This window comes from Python bivittatus, unplaced genomic scaffold (genome assembly GCF_059951505.1).
Source record: "Python bivittatus isolate LINGU-HERP-01145 unplaced genomic scaffold, Pbiv_v1 ctg000660_np1212, whole genome shotgun sequence".
Taxonomy (NCBI): Eukaryota; Metazoa; Chordata; class Lepidosauria; order Squamata; family Pythonidae; genus Python; species Python bivittatus.
The window spans coordinates 1,570,675-1,594,075 of NW_028277092.1; the positions used below are offsets into that span (position 1 = coordinate 1,570,675).

A 23,401-nucleotide genomic window follows, 5' to 3' on the forward strand; every position below is an offset into this window, starting at 1 on the left:
CCACAGATTAATCTAGGATCGTGACTGCCTTTCTTAAGAGGTTAGCTGGGACTACAACTCCCAGGATTCCTAGCCAGGGGAGATTCTGGCTGGGAATTGCAGGCCTAAAATAGGAGGATATGAGAGAGTTGAACACCGTATTAGGCATCAAGAGTGTTTGCTTCTGATGCTTTTCCAACTACAGTATGCCAAACTGGGACATGACTATGCAATTTGGGCTTTCTTTATACCAGCTTGGAGCAAAATTAGCTCTGATTTTATACTTGGGAGTAAGTCTCATCGAACATGGGCTGGATCCGCCCCAATCCTATCAGCTTTATTAAGGAAAGAGAAAGTCTCCAAGTTAAGCATACCACCAGTGCCGTCATGGACTTTCCTGGGCAACATCAGGGAAGCAGCGCTTCGCCCGAATGCTGTTTTGACTTCCCCTTTTAGCCTCTGCCCCAGGGAATTCCAGGTGGTCTCCTATTCGGGAATAACCAAATCTGACCCTGCTTAGATCAGCCAAGGTCAGTTTAGGCTGCGACTCCTACCTGGGAATAACTTCCCTCAAATGGAGGTACTATCAGGCTCCTGATATCGTGATTTCTGTAAAACAGGGATCGGAGTGGTCTACCTTACAGGGCCGTTGTAGCTAAACCACCACCTTACTTCGGAGAGCCACCCGCATCGCCACGCACCCGATCTGAAGGTCACCTTCACTGTCAGCCGGCAATTGGCTCGCAACCGGCGTGCGTTTCACACGTGCAAAGAGCGGTCCGGGTAAGAGCGCTTCGCTCTCCCCAGGGGAAGGGGGCGGGGGAGAGGCAGCAACCCTCGACCAGGTCAGCCCCAGAGCAGCCTTCCTCAGTGGGGGCCCTCGAGCCCGATGCGGGGACGTCAGCATCGCCCCGACGCAGCCCGAGGCACCGCGGTCGTGCTGGGCTGACGGGGCCCCCTCGGCTGGGGAGGATGGGCGCTGCGGCGGGGTGCCCCGAGAGCACCCCCTGGGAGCAGGCCGGGGAGGGACCGCCAGGCGGGAGGGAAGGCTGGTCGAACGGAGCGCTCCGCTCCATCGGGAGCCGCGCGCAAAAGCGCATTTGGGCAGGGGCCGCGCGAGGGAGCTGGCGCAAGGCTGGGAAGCCGCCCGGGGGGCAGACCCGAACGGCCGAAGCCCCCCGGCCGCTGCCCGCCTCCTCGCCCCGGGCCCCGCCGGGCCGCCCCGCAGCTCCGCTTCGCCCCTTCGGCGCGGCGGCTCCGACCTCCCCGCGCGGCTGGCCGGGCCAGCGGCAATGACATCACCCTCTCCAAGCGCCTGACGCAGCTTCTATTTTTAAGGGGCCAATGGGAGGGCCCCCGCCGGGGTCACGTGGGCGCGGGCAGGTTGCTTGGCGTTGGCTTAACGCGGCGCGCGCGCGCGGAGCGGAGGGGGGGAACCGGCGCCAGAGCGGCGCGCGCCCCCGGCAGCTGTCCTGCTCGGAGCGGCGGCGGCGGCTTCGTTGCTTCGGCTGAGCTGCTGCGCTGGTGCGGCTGTGCAGCTGCAGCGCCGGAGGGAAGGCGAGGGGGCCCGGCCCGGCCCGGCCCGGCCCGGCCCGGCGGCGAGCCATGCACCTGCCCGCACCTGCCGCCGGCTAGAGCGCGCTGGGAAGGACGGGCGTCGCCTCCCCGGCTTCTCCTCCCACCAGCTGCGCCCGGGCCCCATGGGAAGGGGCCGGGCAAGAGGCGCACCCGCGCCCCGCCTGCCTCCGCGCTCGGGGATGGCTCCTGCGCCGCTGGCGTGAGCGAGAGCGGGCGCCTGCCGCGGCTGCCGCTTCCCCGCTGCGGCTGCGAGGAGGAGCGCCCGACGCCCGCGAGGCCAGCGGGGCCCCTTGACCTTGCCGACAGCAGCGCGGCGAGGACGCCGCTCCCGGACCTGTTGGCCCGCTCTGGGGCGCCGGGCCTCTGCCACGGAGGTCGCCGGCGGTCTGACGGGAGCAGCCCGTCTCGCGGCCGCAGGAGCGGCGAGCGGCCTGCGCTGCGCGGGGCTGGCTCGGCTGGCGGCGGCGTGAGGCCCCGCTGCTCCGCGCGCTTCCCCGCCCGCCAAGGGTCGCAAGGCTTCGGTTTGTCTTCCTGCAGCCCACCTGGCATCGTCCTGATGGGGGGGCCCTGACGCGGATGCCGAGCAGGCCGACAGCCCCTCCGATGTGAGCCGGCTGCTCCTGGACTTCAGCAGCCCCTCGGCTCCCTGAGACCCGCGAGGAGGCCACGCTCACGTACACCTTGGCAGCCAGCCTTGGACGGTGCCACCGGCCCTGGTCATGGGGTGCGTGCTGCAGCCGGAGGGAATGCCCGGGGCCGCTCTGGAAGATTAAGAACAGCCTTCTCCCTGGCATCTCCGAGGGTTAGGCTGCAGGACGGACTCTGCCCCCGTTGCCAACATGGAGACCAAAATCCCACCTGCTGTCACACCGACCAGCCCCTCTTCCCCTGGGCTGTCCCCTGTGCCACCGCCCGACAAAGTGGACGGTTTCTCCCGCCGGTCGCTGCGCCGGTCCCGCCAGAGACGGTCTCACAGTTCCTCCCAGTTCCGGTACCAGAGCAACCAGCAGGAGCTCACGCCTCTTCCTCTGCTGAAAGGTAGGCCTGGCGAGAGCGCCTGGGCGCTTAGATGGCAGGATGGCTGGCCCTTTGCCCCCAGGCGGGTTGTGGAACGGAAGGTTTGTTAGACACCCATTATTAAGCCTCCCTCGGGGGCTGGTTTGTTTGCAGGGTGACCTGAAAAAGGTGGCCTTGCCAAGCTGGGTCCATGCAGCCCAAGGTTGGCCAAATCCAAGCGGAACGCTGGTCCTGTGTTGGCTCTGCATAACTTGCTCAGATGAACTGTAGTCGCTTGTTTGTGAACCCAGCTGACGGTTCTGTACTTGCAAATGATGGCTTATGTGCTGTGCAAAGCTGCCCAGTTTGGGTTTGTTTAGTAAAACTCTGTGGCTAATAGCTTCCTCTCATCCACCCTTTCTGGGCCTGAACTGCAGGCTTGAAAAAGCAATAAATGAACCCAGAGCCACTCACTTAAAGAACTTTTGTATAGGGATTTCCATTCTGTGTTTTGAATGTTCTCCTCTTGTAAGTGGGGAGGGGGGTGTTCCTCTGCCCCCTGATGTTTCCTGTACTGTTGGGACGTTGCTGGAGATGGCGGGGTTGCAGAGTCCCCGCAATTGGGTAGCTGAATGGATCCATCTTTGGTCTTGCCCCAGTAGGTTGAATATAAACTAACCCACGAGCTAGTTTGCAGTACAAGGGAACCCACAAGGACAAAAAGCTAATTTAAAACTGCTAGATTTTTAAATGCCTTAGTTAAGGGCAGTGTTTCTCAACCGTGGCAACTTTAAGATGGGTGGACTTCAACTCCCAGAATTCCCCAGCCAGCATGCTGGCTGGAGAATTCTGGGAGTTGAAGTCCACCCATCTTAAAGTTGCCACGGTTGAGAAACACTGGTTATGGGTGTTGTGTGAACTGGCCTCAGTGTTCCTCAGACTCAGCCAGATGAGTAAAAATTGTTTGAAAGAAGTGAGGAAGGCAGCCCGCTGGGGTCTGCCCTTGCTGGTCTTGATTTTCAGGAGAGACTTTCAAGGGTAGGTCATTTCTTTTGCCTACAGGGGCCCGGTTCACACAACACACTCAGCTAGGCTCAAACGAAGTTGGGCCGTTTGCGGTTCAGTGTAGTGTAGGAAACCTAACCCTTGCCTTAGCCCATTGTTATGAAACGGGCCATCTCATTAAACCATAAACGGCTTAGATAGGCATGGTTTGTGTGAACGTAGCAATTACATTGTGCGAACCTGGGTTTAGCGTGTTCTGGGAATGCAGCCAGGAGGTTCCGGCTCAGTCTCTGACATGGTTTGGGAAAAGATGATGAGAAAGACCATGAGGTGATGAGAAAGAGATGATGAGAAAGACCTGAATCGACCCTGGAAACCAGCTGCCAGTGCAGGAGACAACCTAGTTAGGTGGACCATGGTTCCACGTCGGTAAAGACTTCGGTGTTCTTGAGATGGGTGGCAAATCAGCGTGCACAAACGATTCTGAGGCCTTGGTGCTTCTGCTTAAAAGGATCAGTCCGTAAGTAGGTGACAGGAGTAATAATCCTCGCCGCTCTTGTGAGTCAAGAGTGGACAATATTGACTATTTTCATATGGCTTCGGTTAATGCCGCTTCCTCTGTCACAGTCTTGAGGTATCTTGAGCAGGTGGGGCGAGGGGAGCCGGCCAATAAATGCACTGTCAGAGGTCTAGCTTGGCTCCTGGAAAAGCTCAGATTACAGGTGTGTTTGCAAGAAAGGACCAGCCTGGGTCCTGGATCCTGTGCAGCATCTTACTTAAGGGATTATTTTCGAAGGCTCCTGAGGGGGCTGCGGGGATTTGGCTGGGATTGGTGGGGGAGCTGCTCTTATTGATTGCTAGTAAAAATGATAGAAAGGAAATCATTTCACTGATGAACTCTTGGCGGAGACGCAAAGCCTAATGATTGCTAAACAACCTAACGGCCATTAAACACATGACGTATTGCAAATAAATAACCAAACATATTACAAATAAATAACCAAACTTGCTACGTATAAAAACAAAGTACACACAAATTTTAACACACACACACACGCAGAGATATATGGAGCTGTGCCCCACCCCAGTTGGAACAACAAAAGGTGATGGCAAACTGGCGTTTCATCGCAACAAATTACTTCTTTTGTTTTTTTTAAAAAAACAGGAGAAACCTAAAAAACATTTTGCCCTTTTGGGGGGCAGGAAGAAAAACAAAAAGGAAAATCAGCTCCTCTCCAAAGAAAAGCAAGCCCACATCTGAAAAAGCAGATTTTTTTGTTCGTTTGTTTTTAAAAAGGGGTCTCGTTACCATCCAACCAGCTCCTGCCTCTTTCTCCAACCTGGTGCTCCCCAGAGGGGTGAGCTCTCCATAACCCTGAAATCAAGCAGATCTGGAGCCCGTGGTTTGGGGAAAGTCCGTAAACCCCCATGATGTGTTTGCATTATCCAGGGCAAACGTTCTGCCCCCTTAGTTTCTGGTCTTCTCCGTGAGAAGCGGAGGGAAGAGTGGCGAGCTTTTTCTGAACTCCGGGTCTCGGAGGATGGGTGCTCCTGGCTCCCTGTCTCCAGATGTGGCCACCGTTCTCCTGAGATCCCCTGCTACGGGAACCTGGTCCTCTTGGAGAGGTCATTTGATCCTACCACGTCCCTGCTGGTTCTTCAATGCAGGAGTCTCCTCTTCTTGATGTAAGCCGTCAGCCTCCCAGCTGCCATGGTTACAGTTCCTGGAACTCCCAGAGCTGCTTTGTGCCCCAAGGGGCATCGGAGAGTGGAGAAAGCAGGAGATGGTGGCATCGTGCCCACAGTGCCTCAGTCAGAGCCAAGGCTCTGCTCTTCCATCATCCCTTATTCCAGTGTTTCTCAACCTTGGGAACTCGAAGATGTGTGGACTTCAACTCCCAGAATTCCCCAGCCAGCACACATCTTCGAGTTCCCAAGGCTGAGAAACACTGCCTTACTCCTTGCTCTTTCGTGCTTGCTGGTGACGAACTGAGGTTGGCCATTCCTTGGTGTCTCTGGAATGGCCAACCTGGAGTCTCTGGGACCAGGTTCTCCAACCTGCAGTCCTCTCCCCCTGCAGACCCTGGTGGGGCTCTCTAAAAATGGCAGCAGAATTATCCCACTTAAGAGGACCACAGGGGGAATGACTTGCTGCATGGCGAGCAATCCTTTTCGCTGTGATTAATGAATGTAATTACAGTTTTCTGCCCTCTAAAATCAGCTCTACTTGCCCTCCACTGTTTGGAGCATGGTCAGATGGACCAGCTTGCATTAAATAAAAATAGATGAGTAACTTGTGGATCTCCAGAAGTTGTCCCCTCGCCATTGGCAGGTTAGCTGAGACACTGGGACTGTAGGCTCCAGATGTTCAAAGATTCCCCATCCATAGCAAGAGATGGCCTTGTTTATTGTTCAGGAAAAAAAAGTTTTATCTAGGAAAGCTAGAACTTAGTTCAGTCAAAGACATGTTTCCACCATGTTCTCCTTCCTTCTTGATTATTTGGAGAGCCTCAGCTGGTAGCGACCTTGAGAGGACATCTGAGCTTCAAAGCTAAGCAGGGTTGGGCCTGGGGGCTGCTTGGATGGGAGGCCACCAAGAAATGCCAGGTTTATGGGCTAGACATCTCAGAAGAAGATGGGGCAAGCGGCTTCCATAGTACTACCACGAAGGCTACATGGATGTGCATGTGTAATCAACAGGAAGGTCAGTTCAGAGGAGATTTTCTGGATGAAGAAACTTTGTGGGGGCAAAGGAAGTGTTAGACAGGGTGTCTCAGGGTGCCACCCTGAAAAATAGGAGTTATCTGGGCAGCTTTGACTCAGAAGGTTTTCTGCTCTTCTTAACGGAGGAGTATTCTGTTTTTTTATGGGCATTTAGTAAACAGCCTTCTCAAAAATTTTGCTTCACAAGGTATGTTCTTTATCTGTTAGAGCAGTGTTTCTCAACCTTGGCCGCTTGAAGATGGTGGACTTCGATTCCCAGAATTCCCCAGCCAGCCATGCTGGCTAGGGAATTCTGGGAGTTGAAGTCCATCCATCTTCAAGTGCCCAAAGTTGAGAAACACTGTGTTGGAGAATTGGGCTGAAAATCAAGTGGAATTTAAGACATGCTAATGTAACATTCTTCACTTAGGAGACAGAAACCCACATAATGCTGTTGAAAGGGGAACTGTCATCTGGCTTGGTAACAGATGTGTGTGAAAAAAAGCTCCTTTGGTCACAAGCGGAATGGGAATCAGCAGTGGGAGATGACTGTTAAAAAGGCAAACTTATTTTTAGTTCCACTGTCTTCTGCGCCGGTCGGTCGCCTCCTCTAAATCCCGCGCCGTCTTTGAAGCGGAAGTTTTAAGGAGGATTCTTGTAAATGTAAATTCATGCAAATCGAAGCAGGTTCAAAAACGGGCAGAGAAGGTGATCAGGGAACTAGGAGGAGAGACACGGAGACAGCTGGAAATGTTTAACTTGGAGAAGAAGGCTGTGGTGGCAGTCTGCAGATTTCTGAAGGGAAGTCGCAGTGAGGACAGCACAGGACAACAAGGGATAAACTTCCCACTCGCAGGAAGACAGATTCCAGTTGAATGTTGGGCAAAAGTTCCCAAATCTATCAGCTCCTGTTTGCTTGGATACCTGAAAGACCAGACTTGGGGACAGATCATCATGGAGAAAATCTGTCTAGGTGGTTCCTAGGAGCTGAAAACAACTTGATGGCACGTAATCAATTTAAAAAAACTTTGCTGGATATATTTAAGCACAAGCTGGGCACTCATCTCTGGATCGTTACGATGCAGATTCCTGTACTGAGCAGGGGTTGGGCTTGATCGCCTCAAGGACCCCTTCCAGGTTTTGGATTTTATGCCTGCATATCTTAAAAACCCCTCTCCCCCCTACGTGAACTGAAATATTGGGGGTGGGAAGAGGGAAATAGCATATCCAGCGTGTTTTAACTTCAGGCACACGAGGCTTTGCTGGTAGCTCCGTTGGTGTTTTTCTGTTTGTACGGGGAGATTTGTAAACATTTGAAGCGTCCTGGCCCTATTTTAAGAAAGGAACAAAGTCGCTGAAAATAGAGCGAAATTTTGCAGAGGCCATGGAAGATCGGCGGTGGAGCTAAGCCGTGGGAAAGCAGGAAAGGTCAAGCAACCGAGTTCCCTGGAAGCCGTGCAAGAGGATCACATTTCAGCTTCTTGGGGAGTTTAATTGCCCTGCAAATGTAAATGTAAACATACGTCTGCAATATAGGCTTATAATATATTTATAGATGCTTAGTCAGTTGTATCTGCAATGTACGGTTACCTATTGGGGCAGCCAATTTCTTTCAGATGGGCTACACCCTTTATACCAACCGCCCAAGAGATAATGATCATTAGCAGATTTTTCACTGTAGGAATTGGTCAGTTAAGTCTGAGTTGAGCTGAGCTTCTGGAGACTTTCTGGGCACATCCATGGAGTTGTTTCGGCAGCCGCATGGAAGCGGTTTGCTATGGACTTTAGATACTGGCAACTCTGAAAAATGTGCGTTTGTAGTTTGCTCATCTTTTAATTATCGTGTTTGTATCAGAGAGAGTACTAGCAAATAAAGGTAATTACCATTTTATAATTTTACCATTTTATGTTCCATCAAAGCACCGTACAGGGAGTCCCCAAGTTAAGAACATCGGGTTTACGGACGACCCATCATTAAGAACGGAGCCTATTGTAGCAAAATTCGAGTTAAAGACACAATACTACTTATACAGTATCATACAATAATACTGTTCCAGCTTACAGACAAATTCGACTTAAGGACAGGCCTTGGGAACGGAATTCGTTGTTAAGCTGGGGACTACCTGTAATTAAAATACTCTGTTCATTTCTGTTGCTTAATATTGCTTGAGCTCCAGGGATATAGAGAGGGCCTTTCTCATCTGTGTGATTAGACGTGCAGCCTTCTCAGTGCAGTTCTGAGCTGTGGCGCCTTCGCACGGATCCACACGTTCATCTGCATCTCCAAAGCTTTGAGCAGGAATCTTCTGCTGCATTTCTGACACTGCTGAGGGTTGAATCCAGGATCTTTTGTATACAAAGCTACTGGCCTGCTAAACAGCTGTGGCCGTTCCCTTCAAAAATAATGGAAGAGAGGGAAAAGATTTATCACACGTGTTGCTCCAGTCATGTCCCCACGCTGGGTTGCAAGGAAGTGGAAGGGGTAGTCAAGTGTGCAGTTCAGTTCTTGGGCCTCTGCTTTCTCATATGAGACCCCATATGAATTCTCACGGGGCCTCTGCTTCCTCCCTCCAGATGCTCCAGTTTCAGACCTCCACGACCTCCTCTGCAAGAAGCTACAGCAGTGTTCCATCGTCTTTGACTTCCTCGACTGCGTCGCTGACCTGAAGGGCAAGGAGATCAAGCGGGCGGCACTGAACGAACTGGTGGAGTGCGTGGCCACAAACCGTGGCATCCTAATTGAGCCGCTGTATCCCGAGATCATCAAGATGGTAAAAGACTGGCCCAAAAAAACCGGGGGTGGGGGGGTGGGAGGTAGGGGCTAGGAACTTGAAATTGTATTACTATTCTTCCCTTCCTGGTTTTTATATCGATCCATTGCTCTTCTTCTGAAAGTAAGAGGGAAGAGCCACAATAAAACATGCAGTGAAAAGATAAAATTATTGCATTGCACTTATCGAAAGGACGGTAATCCTGAAATGAAGATCTCTCTCTCTCTCTCTCTCTCTCTCTCACACACACACACACACACACACACACACACACACACACCCTGCTGCCAAAAGAAAGATAAGGCTGAGAATGTGTTCTCAGGGAATCTAAGAAGACTCTCTGTCAGTTAAATTATTTGGAGATCTAATCTAATCTTTCAGGTCTTCCAACCGTTTAGAACAGGGGTCTCAAACTCAAATGAATGCCGGGGCCACATTACATAAAATGTGTTAATTAGTGGGCTGCATTCACACACATGCAAAAATTCAACAAATAGTCAATGTTTATTGATCGATTAAATAAACGAATTAAAATATTGTAATATTTATAGTTAATAATCATTTAAAAATTAAATTAAGATGACCCTGTTGAGGATTAAGAGAGTCAGTTTGGTGTGGCAGTTAAGGCACCAGGCGAGAATCCAGGAGACTCTGAGTTCTAGTCCCGCTTTGGGCACAAAGCCAGCTGGGTGACCCTGGGCCAGTCCCTTTCTCTCAGCCCTAGGAAGGAGGCAATGGCAAGTGACTTCTGAAAAACCTTGCCAAGAAAACTGCAGGGACTACTCCAGGTAGTCACCAGGAGTCAACCCTGACTTGGAGGCACCAAAAAAAAAAGATGGTTAACAAAAGCATAAATATGCTGCCTACAGTAACGCAGTAAAATATCGTGTCTCAGTGGCTGCAATTTCTGACCTCTCTGTTGTCCCATGCCTCGCTGCTGCGTTGTTCTGCATGTGCCCGCCCCCAGTGCCAACTAGCAAAAAATAAAAATAAAAATTGGCAGCACAAGCCAAGCCAACAAGCCAGGATGGTGGCAGAGCTGCCCCAACCGAACTCACCGGGCCACGTACTTTGGTTTGAAAGGAGGTTCCTGCATCTAAGCCAGCACAGAAGGCATTTGCTTGGTAGGACCATTTCAGCTGCCGTCATCCATCCTTGGGAGAAGATCCCATCGTGTGGATGGCTCATCCCTCCACTTGTTGACCAGCACCAGTGCCACCCCTTCGGCTGTTCATCAGCTCAGTATTTGCTCCTAGCCAAAAAAGCCACTTGCGCGGCAGAGAGTTCAGGCCGCCTTATCCCCACGTGCCGGAAGATGCAGCCAGGGTTTGGGGGAAGATCTGGTTGGGATCAGTCCACACACTAGACCAGGCTAAAATGGGCCCTGGCAGTTTGTGATTCCGAGTGCGGGAGGAAGCCAAGTCATGATCTTGGCGTGCTGTGTGAACTGGGCCATCAGCTCGGCCAAAATACGGTCACCTGATTCGGGCATCGTGTTGATAAAGAGAGCAGTTGTGTTTTGCTAACCTGGGTTGGGGCTTCACATGCTGAGAGAATGGGACTCTTGCTGGCTTGTCTCCTGCCGGAGAACAGCTAGGAGGTCTTCCGCTCTTTGGGGGGCTACTCTGGGGAATTTGTCTGGCTTTTGCCGAAGGCAGGATGGGGAACGTGGACAAACCTCTCTTCTTGGGACTTAGCTACAGAGCTGAAGCTTGGATGGAGTCTGTTTTGTTTGGCTCAAAACACCTTCGAAGGGATGCTTTGGGCTTTGGCTGATCTCTCCCTTCTCCCTGCAGATATCAGTCAATATTTTCCGAATTCTTCCACCCAGTGAGAACCCTGAGTTTGATCCTGAAGAAGATGAGCCCAACCTGGAACCTTCTTGGCCACATCTCCAGGTTAGAGTCTTTCTGAAGGCCAGCAGGTGAAGATGTCCCCTTGAGTAACAGCACGTGTGCTTGGACGTATCTCTGGCTGGGAGAAAGGGCCAGCTCTGTTTGGGCATAGCACGCTCCACCTTTCCAAGGCTTTGAAGCTTTGCCTACTGGTGGATGCAGAAAGTTGAGTTCTGTTTGATGGATTCCAGCTGTCTCTGTCTCTTTCCAGCTTGTATATGAATTTTTCCTCCGATTCCTTGAAAGTCCAGACTTCCAACCCTCAGTTGCCAAGCGCTACATAGACCAGAAATTCGTATTGATGGTAAGTGAAGGAAGTGAGGGGTGAGGGAAGGGTTTTCTGGCTGGGGAGCATGGGGGCAGTTCTCTTCTTTGCTCTGTGGAAGTTCCCCAATATTCCATGCAGCTTGGGCTCTTTAGATCCAAGATGGGCAGTGTAGTACCCAGACTCTCTGCTGCCTGATTATTTTAGATGATTTGAATTAAAATATTGTTTTCTCTGCCTGCTGCAAAGACAAATGAAAGAAAAAGAAAAAGAAAAAAAGCCAACTTCAGCCTTACTTCTATTTCTGGGAATGCTTGCTAACATTTTGCAGTTAAAAAGTTTTAATTGCAAATAGGCCTTCTGTATTGAGACTACTCCCAGTACGGCCGGTCCTTGATCCTGGGTCGCTGAACAGTCAAATTCAAGGTTGGAATACTTTGATCATGAAATGTTCTGCCTGCCAAATGTTCTTCTAGATTTCAGGTGGGCCTCAGGTGTTTTCGTAGAAAATAACCATGGTTGGGAAGGGCATCCCTGTCCAGAACAGGAGAAGCCATTTTGTGAGAGTGCCCACCTTATGCTCTCGGCGTTCTGTTTGTGTGGAGTTGTGACCTTGACGAGCAGAAAAGAACTGCTCTGTTCACAGTGATTGAAGTGTTAGGCTGGACAGAACCAGATTCAAATCTCCATTTGACCACAGAGTTCACGGGTGACTTTGGACCAGACACACACACACACACGAGGACTGACCCCACATATGCTGCCATGAGCGCCCTTGGGGTGGAAATGTAAGAAATAAATATTAAATGAAGAAGAATGGGTTCCAGGGCACTGTTTCAGAGGTGCTTGGAATGGGAGACCACCAGGGCATAAGCCCCCTTGCTTTATTCTGTGGATCCAAATACCCAAGTAGAGTGTCAGTAGACCATCATATCAAGGGAGGTCAGGGGTACGCAACCTTTTAGGCAGGAGGCAGATTTGGCCTTTGAATTATATGCTGGACGCAGCTTCCCCAAAAGTGAGAAATGGGGCCAGGCCAAAAAAAAAAAAGTCCTGGCCTTGCCCATGAGGTTAGATCTAAATGCAGCTGAGGTCATGAAACTGGAACCGGGCCTTCCGAATCCTTTGCAAACATCTTTTTCCCTTCCTCTTTCGCCCGCTGCTAGCTGCTAGAACTGTTTGACAGCGAAGACCCCCGGGAACGTGAATACCTCAAGACCATCCTCCACCGGGTTTATGGCAAATTCCTGGGCCTTCGTGCATATATTCGCAAGCAATGCAATAACATATTTTTGCGGTGAGGAGCTCTTCCGCCTTCTCTTTGCCTCCCTGCCCTGATTTCCTCATCCTAAGAAGTCAAGAAGGAGTGTTGGGTTGTTCACAGCCATTTCCTAATCCTGCACAAAGCCTCTGATGAATTCCACTCCAACCGGTGCTGCTAAAGCAGGGCTTCTCAACCTTGGCGACTTTAAGCTGGGTGGACTTCAACTCCCAGAATTCCCCAGCCAGCCATGCTGGCTGGGGAATTCTGGGAGTTGAAGTCCACCCAGCTTAAAGTCGCCAAGGTTGAGAAACCCTGCGCTAGAGGCTGGCTCATGCAACCTTTCCCCAACCTAATGCCATCTACGCATGTTGGAGGTCAAAGCTTATCGTCCCCAGCTGAAATTATTTGAATGGCAAGATGTTGGGGGAGTGTACACCAGCATGCACAAGGAGTTAATTTTGTGCTGTCCCCCCTCTTTTTTGAGATATTTTTTTATCCCACCTTTATTATTTTTATAAGTAACTCAAGGTGGCAAATATACCTAATACTCCTTCCTCCTCCTATTTTCCCCACAACAACAACTCTGTGAGGTTCCCAACCAGGGGACTTCTGCTTCCTTTTTACTTCATTAATATTTGCCCAGAAAAGTGGCTCGTTGTGGCATAGAAGGGCGGATTTAAAACTGTTTTTCAAAACACGGCCACTTTAAGAGGTGTGGACTTCAACTCCCAGAATTCCCCAGCCAGCATGCTGGGAGTTGAAGTCCATGCATCTTAAAGTGGCCAAGTTTGAAAAACATTGATTTAAAATATTTGCCTACCATTTCCTCTGTTTAGAAGAAACCTTGAATGGCTAGCTTTGCACCAATATCCTGAACAATTGACCCGGTGGGCTGCAGACCAGTGGCATGCTAAGCCCACCCAGAAGGTGCTTAGATGTGGTACATGGGTCTGGGTCTTTGTAGTGTGAACTCATTTTGTGTGAGTTCAAGATCCCATCTTGGTCCTTTCCTGATCCCCTTCTGTGGTGGGGACTCTGTTTAGTAGGAAAGACTCTTCTGGTCTGGGGTCCTGTTGATCTTCTTGCATTCTTGGCTAGTTTGGCATCGTGGTAGTCTTTCAAGGAGGGGCAGATGGTGGGGAAAGGTGGCAAAGGGGCGAGGGGGGTCAGAACTGCCTGCACCCTCCCTCTGCGGGGAATACAATGTTAGGAACAAAACCCTCTCTGCTTCTTCCTTTCTTCGTCGTTATTTATTTATTTCCTTCCCACCTGGCAGGTTTATCTACGAGACAGAACATTTCAACGGAGTGGCCGAATTGTTAGAAATCCTTGGGAGGTAAATCTTTCGGTGCTGTGGGAACCAACGCTCTGTAAGTGCGTGTAAGAAGGGCCAGTCCCTGTCCTTTAAAGCACAGGCTCATTGGGTTGGAAGGGAGCTCAGAGGTCATCTAGCCCAACTCGGTGCTTAGGGCAGGATCCACGTGAGCATCTCTGACAGATGGCCCTCCAGCCTCTGTTTGAAGACCTTGAGCAAAGGAGAACTTGCCACTTCATGTGGCAGCCTGTTCCACAGGCTGTGGCATATACAGTTAGGAAATTCCTTCTGATATCTAGTCTGGATTTCCTCATGCAGGAATTTTAGTCCAGTGGTCCTGATCCTGCCCACAGGAGCAACAGAGAAGTTCCCTCCTCTTCTCTTTGACAACCCTTTGGATATTTGGAGACTGCTCTCCTCTTTCCCCTTGTCTGCCTTATCTGTAGACTGAACATACAGGTAGTCCTTCACTTATGACCATTCATTTAGCAACTGTTTGAAGTTACGACAGTGCTGAAAAAAGTGATTTACGACTGGTCCTCGCACTTATGACTTGCAGCATCCCCTCGGTCACATGATCCAAATTCGGGCACTTGGCAACAGGCATCCATTTACGATGGTCACAGCATCCTGGGGTCACATGATCACCCTTTGCGACCTTCCCAGGGTGCTTCTGACAAGCAAAATCAATGGGGGAAGCTGGATTTGCTTAACAACCATGGCAAAAAAGGTCGTAAAATTGGACGCAACTCACTTAACGATGCATTGCTTAGCGATGGAAGTTCCAATTGTGGTCGTAAGTCAAGGACTACCTGTACCTAGATCTTTTGACCATGTTAGTTCATAAATTGACATGCCCTGTTTCTGCCACTTTTTAAATTATTTTTAACACCAAAAATGGGCATTGGAAAGCCTTCCAAAGATGCTTATTTTTAGATTTATTTTATTTTTAAGGTCACTTTTTCATACGCTTCCTCAGCTGAGAACAGTTTAACAAAATCCAAGCAAGGGTACAGAGCCAAGGGCAGTTGTGTTTCCTTCCGGAAGATCCCCTCCACCAACATCCTTCATACATCGAAGCTCTACTTTCCCAAATCTGGTGCCGCTTGTGGTGGACCCAGCTCCCGTAAACCTTCCCCCCCAAGCCAGCTGTGGCCAGCCTTCCTACCTTTGGCATCCGTTTCTCACTGCCGAGCTGGGCTTCTTCCAAATCATGCCAGGATAAATAGCAGACTGTCTTGGCAGAAGAAGGTCTGGACGACGCTTCATTCCAAAAAAAAATGTTTCAGTTTTCTCCTCCAGAAATGTTTGAAGTGGACGTGTGTGTGTGTAAGTAATCATAGAATGGGAAGTTGCCCCTAAAGTTCATCTAGATCAGTGTTTCTCCACCTTAGCAACTTTAAGATGGGTGGACTTCAACTCCCAGAATTCCCCAGCCAGCCATACTTTGAGATAGGTGAGATTGCTGGGTGGGGAATTCTGGGAGTTGAAGTCCACCCATCTTAAAGTTGCTAGGGTGGAGAAACACTCGACTAGATCACCCCCCGCTGGTGTGAGAAATTGGCTGATCCAACATCCCTGCAGGGGATGGTCCTCCCTCCCGGAAATCACTCCGTTGGCTTCCCTTTCCTCTCAGTATAATCAACGGCTTCGCCTTGCCCTTGAAGACCGAACACAAGCAGTTCCTGATCCGCGTCCTTATCCCGCTTCACTCGGTGAAATCACTCTCCATTTTCCACGCCCAGGTGAGCGGTCCCTGGCTTGGAAGGCACCGGGGGGCTGGAGATGAAGGGTCGGGGGGCTCCACCCTTGGAGAGGAGCAGGCGGTGGGTGAGGGTCCTCGGCTGCACACAGCCATTTCGTCTCACCCTGATTCCTCTCTTGCAGCTGGCCTACTGCGTGGTTCAGTTCTTGGAAAAAGATGCCACGCTGACGGAGCATGTGAGTCCAGCCTTTGCCGCGGGGAAGGGGGCTGGTTGGAAGAAAAGAAGCAGGGCAGGAGTAGCCTGCAGTGGGTGAGGGGGCCGTGCGTAGGCAAGGCGAGACTGCAGCTCGGCAGCTCACCTCCTTCAGTCAGCGGCAGGACTTTACGGTCTCCGTATTTCTTTTGGTTGGCATTGGGCAGAGTTGAACCCAGGATTTCTGTGTTGATGCCCCAAAGGAAAGATTTTGCTGAAAGAACCAGAAGCCAGTCAGAAGAGGAGTTTAGGGAACTGAATTCTGTTTGAATCTTCCTTCTCTTGCTTTTGCTCTCTCTCATTCTCACTTTCTCTTGCATCCTTTCTCTGTTTCATTGTTTCTCTTTCATTTCCTTCCCCCTTGTTTTGCTGTTGACTCTTTCTTAACTTCCCCCCCCCTTGTTCTCTCATGCTTGTTCTTTCTCTTTCCTTCACATCTTATTCTTTTTTCTCTCTCTCTTTCATTCTCTTGATCGACTGATTGATTCAATTTGTATAGCCGCCCGCCTCAGCAAGTGACTCAGGGTGGCAAACAAAATTAAAATGTTGCTTTTCCTCTTCTTTTTCCTCCCCTTCACGCTCTCTCTCTGTTGTTACGTAGGTGATACGCGGCCTGTTGAAATATTGGCCGAAGACCTGCACCCAGAAGGAGGTACAGAAGGGCCAAGAAGGGGAGTGGGTCAGCATCCACACGGGGGTGCTGGAAATGCCTGGGCCTGTCTGCAGCTACAGGGCCCCTCCCTCACTTCCTCTTCTCTTTCTCCCACTTCCCTTCCGGACCAGGTGATGCTCTTAGGGGAAATTGAGGAGATCCTGGATGTCATTGAACCTTCACAGTTTGTGAAGATCCAGGAGCCGCTGTTCAAGCAGGTGGCACGATGCATCGCCAGCCCTCACTTCCAGGTGCCTTGGGTGGGGAAGGAGGGTGAACAAAGCCTAGCTGGAGAACCAGCTTATGGAAGGCAGCTGCGTTGCGGACTTTCAGATAGGCTTTCAAACCATGATGGCCTTTCTCTGTGCCCTCTCCCCCAAAACAGGTGGCAGAACGGGCCTTGTATTTCTGGAACAATGAATACATCTTGAGCCTGGTGGAGGACAATTGTCACACAGTACTGCCTACCATCTTTGGCACGCTGTACCGTGTCTCCAAGGAGCACTGGAACCCGTGAGTTTGGCAGGCGCGGCACCAGGGAGGAGGAGTTGTTCAGACCCCATCCTCCAAAAAGTTAAAAAAACCACCCGGGAAAGTCCACTTCCCAGTCCAGCATTGGGGAGTCTGGCATAGGTTCCCCTCCCTGTCAGTTGGCAGGTGACAGCTGTGGGGCTGTAGGAATGTCAGTCCTTCCAGCCTGTGTCACAGGTTCATCTTCCCCTTGTCCCCCCCCAACCGTCCTACTTCTCTTCCCAGGACCATTGTGTCTCTGGTCTACAATGTCCTCAAGACCTTCATGGAGATGAACGGGAAGCTCTTTGATGAACTCACTGCCTCCTACAAGGTGGAAAAGCAGCAGTAAGTTTATGTATGGGTGAAATGTTTGGGTGCGGGAGACGAGATGGTGGTGGGCAACTCTTGGTGATGGAACAGAATAACAGAGCTCTCTGCTACAGGAAGAGTGGCCGTCCCCCCTTCTGTCTAGCTTCAGAAGACGTGGTTGAAAATTGAAAGGTTGAAAAACTCAGCAGGAAATCTACGGCTGCTTCCCACATTTCCCAGATTCAGTTGCCCACCGATAATAAACCCCACCCTGACTCTCTGGTGTTCCTTGACCTCTTATCTCTTCTCTTTCTATAAAACCTCTCCCTATGTGCATGTCTGGAACAGTATGACCAAATTCGCATGACAGGTCAGTTCAGGAACGTGCTACGCTTGGTTTAATCTTGGTTTGGTTTTGTGAATGGGGGTGGGCTTGGCCTGTTGTACAAACCCAACCCATTGTGTTAGTTGATGGTTCAGTGGAGAATCGCAGAACTGTGGGGTTGGAAGGGATCCCAAGGATTCTCTACATCAGTGTTTCTCAACCTTGTCCACTTGAAGATGTGTGGACTTCAACTCCCAGAATTCCCCAGCCAGCATGGCTGGCTGAGGAATTCTGGGAATTAAAGTCCACACATCTTCAAGTGGTCAAGGTTGAAAAATACTGATCTAGACCATCCCTTTGTAATGTGTAGGAAAACGAATTAAACCATCCATGAGAGGTGGTTCCTTCTTCAAAACCTCCAGAGATGGAGAAACCACCATCTCCATGGGTAGACTGTTCCCCTGATCTTCAGATCTTACCCTCAGAAAACGTTTCCCTATATGTAAACTCAGTCTGGTTAACTGCAATTTAGACCAGTTATTTCTGATCCTAGTTTCTGTGGTCATAGAAAACAGATCCTGGCCATCTTTTTTCTGGCATCCTTTTTATGCATTGGGCAAACTCAGAAAACGGATTAATTAAGGAACTCGTTGCATGAACCCAACTGATGTGCATGCAAGCGGGGAGTCGCTCCCATATTTCCATTTTTTATTTATTTTATTCCTGAAAATTGCAGCGTGAAAGGTTTGCACAGTACCCCGGCTTCGACCAGTATTTCTCAACCTTGGCAACTTTTAGACGGGAGGACTTCAACTCCCAGAATTCCCCCATGCTGGCTGTGGAATTCTGGGAGTTGAAGTCCACCCATCTTAAAGTTGCCAAGGTTGAGAAACACTGGCTCAGACTAAATTGAGGTTGGTTACATCGTGCTTCACCTTCTTCTGGAAACCAAGCCACTGTCTTGGCATAATTTTTTGGTAATAATATTACTAACTTCCTTAAAACTGCAGTCAGTTTTGTATTGTATACAGTTGAATTGTATACAATTGAATCGATACAGCTGAATTGTATTCACAACCCCAAAGTTGTGAATACAATTCAAACGATACTGTATATAAAAACCGAGATCAAAGAAACTCTCATAGATGTGAAGAGAAAAAGAAAAAAAAAAACAGCGATCTTTTCTACTATTCTACAGTATGGGTATAATAGTTACATCTTTGTAAAAAATTGCCACAATTTACTTTTTAAGCAGTAAACTGAACCCTGAGCATTGCCTTAGCATATCTCAGGAATCAGCAAAATCCTGCGTTTTCGCAGGGGCTCTGTGACTTCACATCAAACTTGTTCTCAGTTATCCCATTTTGTTGATTTGAATTGTGAACTAACCGAAAGGGTTGGGGTTGCACAACAAGCTAAATACCCCTCCCCAATACCCTTAACCAAGTCTAATGCTAAGCAACCTTTCTGTATTGCATGAATGTAAAAGCTGCAAGCTTTTACTTGACCCGATAAAACCTGTGCAAATGCAGCCAAGGATTTTCTTGGCTTGGACGTTAAAAAGGAAGTAAAAACTCCTTCAGGTATTTAAGTTTTAAGAAAGTTAGTAACATTATTACTAACAAAAATATGCCAAGACAGTGGCTTGGTTTCCAGAAGAAGGTGAAGCACGATGTAACCAACCTCAATTTAGTCTGAGCCAGTGTTTCTCAACCTTGGCAACTTTAAGATGGGTGGACTTCAACTCCCAGAATTCCACAGCCAGCATGGGGGAATTCTGGGAGTTGAAGTTCTCCCGTCTAAAAGTTGCCAAGGTTGAGAAATACTGGTCGAAGCCGGGGTACTGTGCAAACCTTTCACGCTGCAATTTTCAGGAATAAAATAAATAAAAAATGGAAATATGGGAGCGACTCCCCGCTTGCATGCACATCAGTTGGGTTCATGCAACGAGTTCCTTAATTAATCTGTTTTCTGAGTTTGCCCAATGCATAAAAAGGATGCCAGAAAAGAGGTGGGCAGGAACTGTTTTCCATGGCCACAGAAACTAGGATCAGAAATAACCGGTCTAAATTGCAGGTAACTAAACTGTGTTGAAATATAAGGAAAAACTTCCTGAAGGTAAGATCTGAAGATCAGGGGAACAGTCTACCCATGGAGATTGTGGTGTCTCCACTTCTGGAGGTTTGGGGCAATGTTGTGAGGCCAGGATGACAATTGTCAGATTTAGTGAGTTGTGTGAACTCCGTCTGCGCTTGCTTTCAGCTGAACGCTTAAGTCATCCAGTCCAGGGTCAGCCATCCATATCAGTGTTTCATTTAAGCTTCCTCTGGCTTCCGAAGCTCCCTGAAACCCGATTTTGGGCCTGGGCCCAGGCAGGGTGGGAGTTTCCAAATTCTTCTGGGGGACCTGGTTGGGATGCTGGGCCGGGGGTGGGGAGCCCTCTTCCTTGCCCCTGACCTGCCTCCTGTCCCTTCCCGCAGGGAGCTGAAGAAGGAGAAGGAGCGGCAGGAGCTCTGGAGGCATCTGGATGAACTTCAGCTGCAAAAGCTGCAAGGCTTGGAAGACGCCAAGATGAACCGCTTGAATTTGCAACACACCCTGGCCAGCTAGGAGCCCCTTCTCCCCTGGAAATGACCCCCCCACCAGGCGGCGGGAGCACAGCACACCGGTGCAGACCCCGTCCGAGACAGCTGGGTGCCCCCCATCCTGTGCCAAGCTGGAGCTCGGGCCCTCGGCTCCCCCCAAGAGCCATGCCGGCAGCTGGAAGGCAAAGGATCGGAGCTGTGTGTCTGGGCTGGGGGCAGGGGAAGGGGGGAAAGGAGTTGGCGGAGCTCCTTGTTGTGCTTCGATGGTGCCCCTCAAATGTACATGGGGGGCTACAATCCTGTAGGTGATGCAGAGACTAACCAGCTTGGGGGAACTGCTGGATAGGCTTTTCTTGGGGGGGGTTATGACCCCGTTCTGAGGCACTGTCGGACCCAAAGCTATTTTCTGTCTTGGTGGGGGGAGAAGTGGAGTGCAATACCCTGATGGGGAGGGGGACAGTGCTCCTCCCCCTCCCGTTGTCCTCAGGGACAGGGGAAACACCCCCTCCCCATCAGTAGTGACCCTGACCCGTGTCTGCAGAGCCCTCCTTCCCTCCTTGCCCCACGCTCCCTTCCGTCTCTGCTCCCTCCCCAAAGGATCAGGATCCTGTTTTGGGTGGGGCAGCAGGCGGGAGGGTTGTTCTCCCTGGGGGGGCACATGCTGCCAGGGGAGGAGAGGGGGACCTGCAGTGGAGGCTGAGCAGATGCATTCCACGGTGTGCCATTGTCTTGCTTGGTGAAGAAACCCCCCCACACACACACACACAAGCAGTTGCGAGTGTGGGTTTGCCATTGCATCTGGCTGGCTTGGGAGCAGGCTGTGTGTTTGTGGGGGTGCGTGTGAGAGGAAGGGCCGGACGCAGGGGGCCTTTGCTTCGTTACTTGTAGCTCTGGGGGGGAACGTGGGTCTCAGACTGCACCCTTCCTCCTCCTCCTCCTCCTCCTCCTCGTTTTTGCTCCCCAAAGGGTTTCAGAGCCACATGGAGACATTTGGCCCAGGGTCAGAGGGCAGAGCGTCCAAACCCTGGCACTGCAGGAGGTCAGCTTCTCAGCACGGCCAAAGCAAGGAACCCTCCTCCCCCCCCCCCGCTGGGATCCTGAATGTGAGGAGGGCGTATTTGCTGGATGGGACACTGGGTGATTTCAAAGGAGCGGGCGCAGCCTCTCTGTACATGTGTATGTGTGTGCGTGTGCATGCATGTGTGTGGGTGTGTTTAGGGCAGGGACGGTAGCTCTCAGCCGTCCTCATGGCAGCGATGCAGCAGATCCCCTGTGGCAGCATCCCTGATCGGTTGGCCCTGCTGGGTGGCTTTGGTGCCCGTAGAAACGCCTGGCATGGAGCACGTCCTTGGAGGTTTTGGCGAACAGATGTGTTGGCCTCATCTGGCTCGGGATTCTGGGAGATCCGGAACACTTGGAAAGCTACTTTAACTGGAATTTTTTCCCCGCTGCACCTGGATGGGGGGGAGAGGGCGGAGAAACGTTTTTAAAAACCCTAATTCTAAACCCCAGGGAGTTTGAGTCCTGGAATCCTACTTTTCCACCCCCAGATGGACAACATATTTTTCTCTCCACCAAAGGTGCGTGTGTGTGTGTGTTTCTGTGTGTGTGTGTGTGTATAAGTGTCTAAGGGGGGGGGATGAGGGATGCAAGGTAAAAGTCCCCCCTCCCTTTTCTAGGCATGATGACCTCAACGCAGTCTCGGTACCCAGAAACAAACCCTAGGTGGTGATGGGGGAAAGGAAATACCGTACGGCTTTTATTACAGGTTATTTTTTAGCAGAACGCTTGGAGCGGATCCTTCTTCTGTAGTCTTACTTAGTCATACCACACTGGTGTAGCTTTCACAGGAGAAGGCCCTAAGACACCGGGGGCCCGAGTGGGAATTGGGGCTGGCAGGGTAGAGATGGGAGGGTGCTGCAAAAGAGATATTTTGTGGGGGGGGGTCTAGTCTATTTATGAACAGTTTCATTATCACGAACCTGTCCCCTCCCCCTGTGTTCCTTTTGTTGGACGATTCTGTATTCAATAAAGAGAAAGTTTCATGTCACAAACGACGTGGGGCCTGATCCATGGTATGGAGGTGGGCAGTGGCATGTATCTTGAGTTCACAGTCAGTTGGTAGAGCAGTGTTTTTCACACTTGGCCACTTTCAGATGGGTGGACTTCAACTCCCAGAATTCCCCAGCCAGCTTGGCTGGCTGGGGAATTCTGGGAGTTGAAGTCCACCCATCTGAAAGTGGCCAAGTGTGAAAAACACTGCTGCAGATGTGAAGGAACAAAGGCTTTCTATCCCCTCCACCTTCACCTCTCCCACTAATACATGAAACCCACCAATACATCAGCCCTGATCAATTGGCTCTGATATTGACCTGAATTTTCTGGCGTGAGAGCAGATGGCTTCAAAATCTTGCTTAGAGGCTTTTCAGTGCATTGGATTCTGTTCCCCAAAGGTGCTTTGGAGGGGACAACAAAACCCCTCTTGAAAGCAGCCCCGTCTTTTCCCAGCATCGTACGGCTGCGACACAATCCCAGGAGAAGATAGGTCTGCTTTAGAGAATTGCAGACGAAAGGTTGTGTTGTGTCTTTGCGGGCTCTGAATTCCCAAATCCTTGTTTGAGAATGGCATTGCCCCGCTCCAGTTTCTGAGCACAGGTTCCCTCTTTTTTCAAAATGGTAAATTGAATGACTTTTTAAGCCTCTTACCATTTCTGAATTTTCTGTTCAGTCATTTTGCGTTAATTTATTGGGCAAAGCTGAACTTAATCCCTGTATTTTTTTTTTTAATGGAGGATGTTTACGCATTTCTAGTTTGAATGAAGACCCCAATACACTGTTACTGAGGGGGGCTTGGAAAATGATCTTTTCAGAAGCTGAAAAATGAAGAATTATGCCAGGATGACCTCCAAACTGGCTTATTTACAGAACAGTATCAAGATTACTCCATAATCTGGAATAGAGACTGTTCTTAACCTCTCTGGACTGTAAGAGGATGGGGAACTGTTACTTTTTAAAAGCCAGATTACGCTGTTACTTCAGTTAAGCAGCTGCATGCTTAAAACTTCATGGCCAATAGAAGCATTTGGACTGGATAGCCCACCTTTTCCTAGCTCTTTTTTGCTACTTCTTTCTCCTTCCTCTTTAAAATAAAATAAATGTATGTTAAATTTATTTTATTTTATTGAATGATTTCTATTCATTGGGAAAACCTCCAAAGTTGGTTTATAACAATAGTATAAAAGGGATGCATAAAAGTCCGATTTGCAAAGAGAGAGAGGCTGCCGCAGA

General features: G+C 50.1%; 1 protein-coding gene across 1 annotated transcript; it reads left to right on the forward strand.

Annotated features, from left to right (window-relative positions):
• Positions 1 to 1,419: 1,419 nt before the first annotated feature.
• On the forward strand, positions 1,420 to 22,185 carry PPP2R5B (protein phosphatase 2 regulatory subunit B'beta). Its single transcript, XM_088151065.1, has 13 exons — positions 1,420 to 2,595; positions 8,836 to 9,032; positions 10,829 to 10,930; positions 11,139 to 11,231; positions 12,359 to 12,489; positions 13,733 to 13,792; positions 15,408 to 15,516; positions 15,659 to 15,712; positions 16,331 to 16,381; positions 16,513 to 16,632; positions 16,767 to 16,894; positions 17,138 to 17,239; positions 20,009 to 22,185. Exons 1-13 carry the CDS (start codon positions 2,397 to 2,399, stop codon positions 20,136 to 20,138), a joined length of 1,476 nt encoding a protein of 491 aa, XP_088007191.1. The 5' UTR covers positions 1,420 to 2,396; the 3' UTR covers positions 20,139 to 22,185.
• Positions 22,186 to 23,401: the final 1,216 nt, after the last annotated feature.

Coding starts and splice junctions, on each gene's coding strand:
- PPP2R5B (XM_088151065.1), top strand. CDS start 2,397: ATGGAGACCAAAATCCCACCTGCTGTCACACCGACCAGCCCCTCTTCC. Junction 2,596..8,835: donor GCCTCTTCCTCTGCTGAAAG/GTAGGCCTGGCG, acceptor TCCTCCCTCCAG/ATGCTCCAGTTTCAGACCTC. Junction 11,232..12,358: donor ACCAGAAATTCGTATTGATG/GTAAGTGAAGGA, acceptor GCCCGCTGCTAG/CTGCTAGAACTGTTTGACAG.